The sequence below is a fragment of the Salvelinus namaycush genome, chromosome 20, assembly GCF_016432855.1.
Source record: "Salvelinus namaycush isolate Seneca chromosome 20, SaNama_1.0, whole genome shotgun sequence".
Taxonomy (NCBI): domain Eukaryota; kingdom Metazoa; phylum Chordata; class Actinopteri; order Salmoniformes; family Salmonidae; genus Salvelinus; species Salvelinus namaycush.
Genome location: NC_052326.1, coordinates 56,206,734 through 56,218,498, shown reverse-complemented (window position 1 = coordinate 56,218,498; position 11,765 = coordinate 56,206,734). Strand labels below are relative to the sequence as shown.

At 44.8% G+C, this 11,765-nt stretch overlaps 1 protein-coding gene across 1 annotated transcript in view; it reads right to left on the bottom strand.

The window, feature by feature from the left end:
• Positions 1 to 11,765, bottom strand: part of LOC120064882 (integrin alpha-7-like) — a 103,103-nt gene that overhangs the window by 71,564 nt on the left and 19,774 nt on the right. The window contains exon 2 of the mRNA XM_039015474.1: positions 10,570 to 10,678. Coding sequence (XP_038871402.1) covers positions 10,570 to 10,678 — 109 coding nt within the window. The remainder of the gene's footprint in view (positions 1 to 10,569; positions 10,679 to 11,765) is intronic.

The window sequence follows — 11,765 nt, the reverse complement described above, 5'->3', positions numbered from 1 at the left end:
TTAAAACGACCCGGGACACATACAGTCAACCAGTCTACCAGTAGGGAAGACACTTAAAAAACGATCAGGGACACATACAGTCAACCAGTCTACCAGTAGGGAAGACATCTTAAAAACGATCAGGGACACATACAGTCAACCAGTCTACCAGTAGGGAAGACATCTTAAAAACGACCAGGGACACATACAGTCAACCAGTCTATCAGTAGGGAAGACACTTAAAAATGATCAGGGACACATACAGTCAACCAGTCTACTAGTAGGGAAGACACCTTAAAACGATCAGGGACACATACAGTCAACCAGTCTACCAGTAGGGAAGACACTTTAAAAACGATCAGGGACACATACAGTCAACCAGTCTACCAGTAGGGAAGACACTTTAAAAACGATCAGGGACACATACAGTCAACCAGTCTATCAGTAGGGAAGACACCTTAAAAACGATCAGGGACACATACAGTCAACCAGTCTACCAGTAGGGAAGACACCTTAAAAATGATCAGGGACACATACAGTCAACCAGTCTACCAGTAGGGAAGACATCTTAAAAACGATCAGGGACACATACAGTCAACCAGTCTACCAGTAGGGAAGACACTTAAAAACGATCAGGGACACATACAGTCAACCAGTCTACCAGTAGGGAAGAAACCTTAAAAACGATCAGGGACACATACAGTCAACCAGTCTATCAGTAGGGAAGACACCTTAAAAACGATCAGGGACACATACAGTCAACCAGTCTACCAGTAGGGAAGACACTTTAAAAACGATCAGGGACACATACAGTCAACCAGTCTACCAGTAGGGAAGACACTTTAAAAACGATCAGGGACACATACAGTCAACCAGTCTACCAGTAGGGAAGACACTTTAAAAACGACCAGGGACACATACAGTCAACCAGTCTACCAGTAGGGAAGACACTTTAAAAACGATCAGGGACACATACAGTCAACCAGTCTATCAGTAGGGAAGACACTTTAAAAACGATCAGGGACACATACAGTCAACCAGTCTACCAGTAGGGAAGACACTTTAAAAACGATCAGGGACACATACAGTCAACCAGTCTACCAGTAGGGAAGACACTTTAAAAACGATCAGGGACACATACAGTCAACCAGTCTACCAGTAGGGAAGACACTTTAAAACGACCAGGGACACATACAGTCAACCAGTCTACCAGTAGGGAAGACACTTTAAAAACGATCAGGGACACATACAGTCAACCAGTCTACCAGTAGGGAAGACACTTTAAAAACGATCAGGGACACATACAGTCAACCAGTCTACCAGTAGGGAAGACACTTTAAAAACGATCAGGGACACATACAGTCAACCAGTCTACCAGTAGGGAAGACACTTTAAAAACGATCAGGGACACATACAGTCAACCAGTCTACCAGTAGGGAAGACATCTTAAAACGATCAGGGACACATACAGTCAACCAGTCTACCAGTAGGGAAGACATCTTAAAAACGATCAGGGACACATACAGTCAACCAGTCTACCAGTAGGGAAGACACTTTAAAAACGATCAGGGACACATACAGTCAACCAGTCTACCAGTAGGGAAGACATCTTAAAAACGATCAGGGACACATACAGTCAACCAGTCTACCAGTAGGGAAGACACTTTAAAAACGATCAGGGACACATACAGTCAACCAGTCTACCAGTAGGGAAGACACTTTAAAACGACCAGGGACACATACAGTCAACCAGTCTATCAGTAGGGAAGACACCTTAAAAACGATCAGGGACACATACAGTCAACCAGTCTACCAGTAGGGAAGACACTTTAAAAACGATCAGGGACACATACAGTCAACCAGTCTACCAGTAGGGAAGACACTTTAAAAACGATCAGGGACACATACAGTCAACCAGTCTACCAGTAGGGAAGACACCTTAAAACGATCAGGGACACATACAGTCAACCAGTCTACCAGTAGGGAAGACACCTTAAAAACGATCAGGGACACATACAGTCAACCAGTCTACCAGTAGGGAAGACACTTTAAAAACGATCAGGGACACATACAGTCAACCAGTCTACCAGTAGGGAAGACACTTTAAAAACGATCAGGGACACATACAGTCAACCAGTCTACCAGTAGGGAAGACACTTTAAAAACGATCAGGGACACATACAGTCAACCAGTCTACCAGTAGGGAAGACACTTTAAAAACGATCAGGGACACATACAGTCAACCAGTCTACCAGTAGGGAAGACACCTTAAAAACGATCAGGGACACATACAGTCAACCAGTCTACCAGTAGGGAAGACACTTTAAAACGACCAGGGACACATACAGTCAACCAGTCTACCAGTAGGGAAGACATCTTAAAAACGATCAGGGACACATACAGTCAACCAGTCTACCAGTAGGGAAGACACTTTAAAAACGATCAGGGACACATACAGTCAACCAGTCTACCAGTAGGGAAGACATCTTAAAAACGATCAGGGACACATACAGTCAACCAGTCTACCAGTAGGGAAGACACTTTAAAAACGATCAGGGACACATACAGTCAACCAGTCTACCAGTAGGGAAGACACTTTAAAAACGATCAGGGACACATACAGTCAACCAGTCTACCAGTAGGGAAGACACCTTAAAACGATCAGGGACACATACAGTCAACCAGTCTACCAGTAGGGAAGACACCTTAAAAACGATCAGGGACACATACAGTCAACCAGTCTACCAGTAGGGAAGACACTTTAAAAACGATCAGGGACACATACAGTCAACCAGTCTACCAGTAGGGAAGACACTTTAAAAACGATCAGGGACACATACAGTCAACCAGTCTACCAGTAGGGAAGACACTTTAAAAACGATCAGGGACACATACAGTCAACCAGTCTACCAGTAGGGAAGACACTTTAAAAACGATCAGGGACACATACAGTCAACCAGTCTACCAGTAGGGAAGACACTTTAAAAACGATCAGGGACACATACAGTCAACCAGTCTACCAGTAGGGAAGACACCTTAAAAACGATCAGGGACACATACAGTCAACCAGTCTACCAGTAGGGAAGACACCTTAAAAACGATCAGGGACACATACAGTCAACCAGTCTACCAGTAGGGAAGACACTTTAAAAATGATCAGGGACACATACAGTCAACCAGTCTACCAGTAGGGAAGACACCTTAAAACGATCAGGGACACATACAGTCAACCAGTCTACCAGTAGGGAAGACATCTTAAAAACGACCAGGGACACATACAGTCAACAGTCTCACAGTAGGGAAGACATCTTAAAAACGACCAGGGACACATACAGTCAACCAGTCTACCAGTAGGGAAGACACTTAAAAACGATCAGGGACACATACAGTCAACCAGTCTACCAGTAGGGAAGACACTTTAAAAACGATCAGGGACACATACAGTCAACCAGTCTACCAGTAGGGAAGACACTTTAAAAACAATCAGGGACACATACAGTCAACCAGTCTACCAGTAGGGAAGACACTTTAAAAACGATCAGGGACACATACAGTCAACCAGTCTACCAGTAGGGAAGACACTTTAAAAACGATCAGGGACACATACAGTCAACCAGTCTACCAGTAGGGAAGACATCTTAAAAACGATCAGGGACACATACAGTCAACCAGTCTACCAGTAGGGAAGACACTTTAAAAACGATCAGGGACACATACAGTCAACCAGTCTACCAGTAGGGAAGACACTTTAAAAACGATCAGGGACACATACAGTCAACCAGTCTACCAGTAGGGAAGACACTTTAAAAACGATCAGGGACACATACAGTCAACCAGTCTACCAGTAGGGAAGACACTTTAAAAACGATCAGGGACACATACAGTCAACCAGTCTACCAGTAGGGAAGACACTTTAAAAACGATCAGGGACACATACAGTCAACCAGTCTACCAGTAGGGAAGACACTTTAAAAACGATCAGGGACACATACAGTCAACCAGTCTACCAGTAGGGAAGACACTTTAAAAACGATCAGGGACACATACAGTCAACCAGTCTACCAGTAGGGAAGACACTTTAAAAACGATCAGGGACACATACAGTCAACCAGTCTACCAGTAGGGAAGACACTTTAAAAACGATCAGGGACACATACAGTCAATCAGTCTACCAGTAGGGAAGACACTTTAAAAACGATCAGGGACACATACAGTCAACCAGTCTACCAGTAGGGAAGACACTTTAAAAACGATCAGGGACACATACAGTCAACCAGTCTACCAGTAGGGAAGACACTTTAAAAACGATCAGTGACACATTCACATACAGAAGCTTCCAAGGTAGTGAGAGATTTACTGTAGGGCTGTTTTCCTGGAAACAGATTAAGCCTAATTCTAAACTACAAAACACGGTCAATAGATTTAATTGGTCCAGGACAAGGTGTAATTTGTGTCTGGGAAACCATCCCTCAATGTTTACAGATTAAAAATTGAGAGTAGGCTAACAAAAATACTCAGTTGACTCAAAACCTACTGTATGTCTTGGCTTCCAGTTGACCAGGAGAAGACAATACAGGAATAATAGACATCTTCCAGGGGACTGATATAGAGCTTATAGCATGATGTGTGACCTGCATTACAGAGGTCAGTGACTCTTCTCCCCCCAATCACACAGACAGCAGAGGAGAAAGCCCTCATGTAAAACCACGAGACCAACATAGCGGGCGGCAGGTAGCCTAGTGGTTAGAGCGTTGGTCCAGTAACCGAAAGGTTGCTAGATTGAATCCCCGAGCTGACAAGGTTAACATCTGTCGTTCTGCCACTGAACAAGGCAGTTAACCCACTGTTCCTAGGCCGTCATTGTAAATAAGAATTTGTTCTTAACTGACTACCAAGTTAAATATTGATGAAGTAAAAAATATATAGAAAAGTATTATAAGCTACTGGATGACATCCTTCTAAAGACAATGGTACCTAAAGTAAATAAAGAATATTGCTAAAACCTCACCACACAGTTAATACCAAAGCATCTGTCTTATGCAGTGCCTACCTACTTCTTAGGACATTATTTTCACATTTACGTATAAAAAAAAAAGCAAGATGGCCGATCAGACCTCCTGAGGCAAATTGGCCAATAGAGAGGTCTTTTCCATCAAGCAAAGGGCTATTACAGGATCCCCCTCTCATACCAGTATAAACAGACACATAACACCAGCAGCAGCCACTACACACATGCCTAGACCAGTGGCTGCTGAGGGGAGAAGGGCTCATAATAATGGCTGGAACGGAGCGAATGGAATGGCACCAGGCACATGGGAACCATGTATTTGATACCATTCCACCGATTCCGCTCCAGCCATTACCCCGAGCCCGTCCTCCCCAATTAAGGTGCTACCAATCTCCTGTGGCCTAGACTATCTATATGTACACAAGCATGTACACACACACGCCAGACCATCTCATCTACTTGACTAGCAGAACAAGGTGTGTGTGTGTGTGTGTGTGTGTGTGTGTGTGTGTGTGTGTGTGTGTGTGTGTGTGTGTGTGTGTGTGTGTGTGTGTGTGTGTGTGTGTGTGTGTGTGTGTGTGTGTGTGTGTGTGTGTGTGTGTGTGTGTGTGTGTGTGTGTGTGTGTGTGTAGACCGCGTGCAGTATAGACCTAGATTAATATTTTATATTCTAGTAGGCATGCCAACGACATCAGAAAATGTAAAGGTTACGAGTCCCTGTTCTATAATAGAATATAAAATAATTTGACAGTGTTGACAATGACTCAGAATGAAGAGTGACAAAGCAACTATATATCCAGTTTAGGACTGTTGGGTATCAAGAGACTCAACTGGCTCAGGATAGAATCTACTGGAGCCTGGCTAAGAACACAATGCCATATACCCACTGAAACCCAAACCTGTCTGTAACACAAAAACTCAATGAGTCAATAGCATCTAATTACTAAGCTTCAAGCTTGAGGCTAATCATGTTTGGCACCTCTTCTGATGAAAGGTTCCACACAACAGACACTTCTGATACCAGTTCTGGATGTAGTCAAAGTTCTGTACAGCATTGGTTCTCAGCTGGTTCTGCCTCGGGACACAAATTGAACCAGGTTGTCTCAGTTCCGATCCAATATTTTGCATCGCGGAAAAAATAATAGTCAAAATACAATCTGGAAAACTTTATTTGTAGCAATTATATATATATATATATATATATATATTATAATTTTTTCACCTTTTTTTAACCAGGTAGGCTAGTTGAGAACAAGTTCTCATTTGCAACTGCGACCTGGCCAAGATAAAGCATAGCAATTCGACACATACAACAACACAGAGTTACACATGGAATAAACAAAACATACAGTCAATAATACAGTAGAAAAATAAGTCTATATACAATGTGAGCAAATGAGGTGCGAAAAGGGAAGTAAAGGCAACAAAAAAAAGGCCATGGTGGCGAGGTAAATACAATATAGCAAGTTATATGCCCCTATATGACAAGAGAACAACATTCCCACGTCTTTGATTAACAATAATTCAATTTTGCCCATATGAAGAATGTTAATAAACTCACTGTCTTGAGACTAGAGAACAACCAAAGTAGTAATACTAATAGCTCTATATTGAAAAAACTGTGATTGAAAAAAACATTTTCAGAGATAATTATTATTGTTTATTTTTTAAATGTCATGTATTATCATGTCTACACACTTTCTACTTGTTTTAAAGTCATTTGAGTTCAGACTGGAGTATTTCTGCATACATTATTATTATTATTATTTTTACTCAGACACCCATGACTCAAACTCAAAACCTCCCGCGACCCAAGCTTTGGTTGCGACCCACCAGTTGAGAATCGCTGATGTAAAGGATCTTATGCCTTGGTAACATGGTAACATGTGCACCTACTTTCAAATAAGGTTTACCAAAAAGTATGATTCTGGTGCTTAATCAAATACCTCAAAAAGATACTGTTCAGTGAGTGTAAACAAGAGCGGGGTGAGCACATGGTGATCTCGGGGTGAGCACATGGTGAGCACATGGTGATCTCGGGGTGAGCACATGGTGATAGCACAGTTACTGGCATCAACAGGGTTGCTTCCTAAACTTAACTACTGGCACCAGGGTTGCTAGCTCATAACATTCAAGGAAGATTCACAGCATATCAGCTCACCATGAAATAATGGTTAAAATAAGGTCCAGGAAAGAGATGCTATTGGCCAATACGTGGCGGTGCCGTCCGGTGGGAACGACACTCGATGACCGAAGCCTGCCGGGATCCTGGCTTCCCGCCACTGTCTGCGAGTGCTGACGTTTGGCTGACGTTATCCCTCTAACGGTCCTCACGGTGTGCTGGCCGACAGGTCGGCTCCACTAAGAGTAAAATAAGCGTCCGGCTGCTAAACACGGACCTCCTAAACAGGACCTGTAGTAAATTAACACTGCCTTCAACACCTACAAGAGTACCAAGTCTCTTGTTCAGAGTCAGCTCTACTGATGGAAGAGCAACACCTACAAAATGGACTTCTTGTCTGTATATTTTAATGTGGACAGGTTCTAGTAAATGAACAGTGACTACAAACACCAGACTGTTGAGATCTACTGAGAAAACAGAAGACACTGGGAAAAAAGGCCACTCAAACAGTTTGCATGATATAATAATTACAACCAGCAAGGAACTGGAATGATTGATCAGCTCTTGCAAATATAACGGGAAGAATACTGGAGGTATAACACGAGTAACTATACTGAACACCAATTGCAAGTAATTAATGTAATGAATGACTCATTCTAAAGATTGCTTCATTCTATAGCTGTGCTAGTGCAGAACAGAGAAATAAGACTACTTCCTTCCTTTGCAGAAAGACACCGTGAGACACGTAAACATTTAAGGCAGAGCCGACTCAGAGCTGGCGGATGTGCTGCTGTCTTATAGTGTTCCAGGGACACCAATAACAACCAGCAGCAGTTGTCACACACACAATCCACTACTCCTCCTGCCACACACACACAATCCACTACTCCTCCTACCACACACACACAATCCACTACTCTTCCTGCCACACACACAATCCACTACTCCTCCTGCCACACACACACAATCCACTACTCCTCCTGCCACACACACACAATCCACTACTCCTCCTACCACACACACACAATCCACTACTCTTCCTGCCACACACACAATCCACTACTCCTCCTGCCACACACACAATCTACTACTCTTCCTGCCACACACACAATCCACTACTCCTCCTGCCACACACACACAATCCACTACTCCTCCTACCACACACACACACAATCCACTACTCTTCCTGCCACACACACAATCCACTACTCCTCCTGCCACACACACACAATCCACTACTCCTCCTGCCACACACACACAATCCACTACTCCTCCTACCACACACACACAATCCACTACTCTTCCTGCCACACACACAATCCACTACTCCTCCTGCCACACACACAATCTACTACTCTTCCTGCCACACACACAATCCACTACTCCTCCTGCCACACACACACAATCCACTACTCCTCAAGCCACACACACACAATCCACTATTCCTCCTGCCACACACACACAATCCACTATTCCTCCTGCCACACACACACAATCCACTACTCCTCCTGCCACACACACACAATCCACTACTCTTCCAGTCACACATACAATCCACTACTCCTCCTGCCACACACACAATCCACTACTCTTCCTGTCAGACACACAATCCACTACTCTTCCTGTCACACACACAATCCACTACTCTTCCTGTCACACACACAATCCACTACTCCTCCTGCCACACACACAATCCACTACTCCTCCTGCCACACACACACAATCCACTACTCCTCCTGCCACACACACACAATCCACTACTCCTCCTGCCACACACACACACAATCCACTATTCCTCCTGCCACACACACACAATCCACTACTCTTCCTGCCACACACACAATCCACTACTCCTCCTGCCACACACACAATCCACTACTCCTCCTGTCTCACACACACAATCCACTACTCCTCCTGCCACACACACACAATCCACTACTCCTCCTGCCACACACACACAATCCACTACTCTTCCTGCCACACACACAATCCACTACTCTTCCTGTCACACATACAATCCACTACTCCTCCTGCCACACACACAATCCACTACTCTTCCTGTCACACACACAATCCACTACTCTTCCTGTCACACACACAATCCACTACTCTTCCTGTCACACACACAATCCACTACTCCTCCTGCCACACACACAATCCACTACTCCTCCTGCCACACACACACAATCCACTACTCCTCCTGCCACACACACACAATCCACTACTCCTCCTGCCACACACACACAATCCACTACTCTTCCTGCCACATACACAATCCACTACTCCTCCTGCCACACACACAATCCACTACTCCTCCTGCCACACACACAATCCACTACTCCTCCTGCCACACACACAATCCACTACTCCTCCTGCCACACACACAATCCACTACTCCTCCTGCCACACACACAATCCACTACTCCTCCTGCCACACACACCATCATAAACTACTGCAGCATGTCTGTCCACTGCTAAACTGCATTAGTAAAACCACTCTTTCTCGACTCCAGATCTACGTTCTGTACAAGCATGCACACACGCACTCACACACACTCGTGCATGCACTCACACACAAACACAAACACACACACCACCCCTACACTACCACTGCATATCTGTCCTGAACTGCAATAGTAAAATGTGAGTAAAACCCATCCACCCTCTCTCTCTCCCTCTCCTCCCTCTCTCCCTCCCTCTTTCCCTCTCTCCCTCTCTCTCCCTCCCTCTTTCCCTCTCTCCCTCTCCTCCCTCTCCCTCCCTCTCTCTCTCTCTAACCCTCTCCCTTTCTCACTCCCTCTTTCCCTCTTTCCCTCTCTCCCTCTCTACCTCTTTCACTCTCCTCCCTCTGCCTCCTCTCTCTTGCTCCCTCTTTCCCTCTGTCCCTCTCCCTGTCCCCGTCCCTCTCTCCCCCTCTCCCTCTCCCTCTCTCCTCCTGATCTATCTGCTGATTCAGCTATACAGTCAGTCTCACCCTGCACCCCATCCCACTCACTGTAAATCACATGGCAGTGGGACCATTAAATTAGCTACAGGGTGCCCTCTCTGCACGCGCACAGACACACACACACACACACACACACACACACACACACACACACACACACACACACACACACACACACACACACACACACACACACACACACACACACACACACACACACACAACCACAATGAAACTACTACTCCCAGTGCAGTGCTTCTAAATCATCATGGATTAAATTATATCAATACCTGAATGACTGAATCGAAGGACTGCATAATACAATCAGTGCAATGTAGAAATGCTGACTAGAGTAACTGTTTCAACTCCACTCAATCAGTATGGTCCTATGTTAGTTAGAGGGGGTAACACCCCCCCCCCCCCCCCCCGGTGGAGAGCATTTGGCTTAGCGTACCCATAAAATCACACGCAGATAGAGACACATGCTACGTAGCCAGCTAGCCACTGACTTACCAACTGTGTGGTTCTGGTGTGAGTTGCTGGTGAAGCGCTAATGAGAATCCAAAAAAGCTGCCGGTCTCCCCCTCCTTGGTCAGAGTCATGCTAGTATCCAGGTTGAATCCTGCAACAGTCAGGAAATAGACGGAGAGAAGGAGAGAATGGAGAAGAAGACCCCAGCGCTGTGAAAGAGAGACCGAGAATCCATGTCTCAGATGTGGTGCCATAGTCCTGGAGAATGAGTAGGTCCCTCAGAAGAGCAGGTCCCTCAGCAGAGCAGAGCAGGTCCCTCAGCAGAGCAGAGCAGAGCAGGTCCCTCAGCAGAACAGAGCAGAGCAGGTCCCTCAGCAGAACAGAGCAGATCAGGTCCCTCTCAGCAGAACAGAGCAGAGCAGCCTCTGTTCAGTTACAGATTAACAAAGAGTTCTATATTCTCTGTGTTTTAATTTAATGCTTTTTGGAGAAAGAAAAAGGATAAGTGCTGCTTGACTCTCCTCTTCTGGCTTGGTTGATATTTCCCTTGTTTCCTTTTCTCACTCTCTTTCTGTTCTCTCCTCCTACGTCTTCTGCTGTCAGTCTGCGGAGCAGCCTGAGAAAATGTGGCTGTGTGAGCCAGCTTGTGTGTGAGAGAGTGTGTGTGGTGTGCGTATACCTCCCCCTCCTCTGCTGTGTGACTGAGAGAGACAGAGGACAAGTGCCTTGAATAGCCCGCTCACTCCTCCCCCCCTCCCCATACTCTTTCAATCTCTCTCTCTCTCTTTCTGCCCTTTCTCTCTCTCTCTCTCTCTCTCAGCTGACATCAACACTCAAGGGACTGCTGCCAAAATACCAGGCAAGGTTGTCAAGATACTTGGACCCAATTGAATCAGAAAAGAATGAAAAGAAAGCAGCCATTTTTTTTTTATCTGTTAAACTCACAGTGTCCAAAAGGCATCCATCCCCTTCAGTAAATGGAACAGGTGCTTGGATATCTGAACAGAAGACAAGAGGACCAGGAGTTCTGGCAGGAGAACACGGTTGATCAATAACATGAACTTAAGCGCTTCTTTTTTTCTTCTTCTTTGAACAAAAAAAAAAAAGAAAACATGAAATGTAGACCTGGAGTCCTTTAATTAAACTTCCAGTAATCCAAAATGTTAAAAAAAAAACAAGGGAAAAATGACATTTCTAAAATATTGAAATTGAAGATAGCTGTTAGCTGCTAGAGTAAC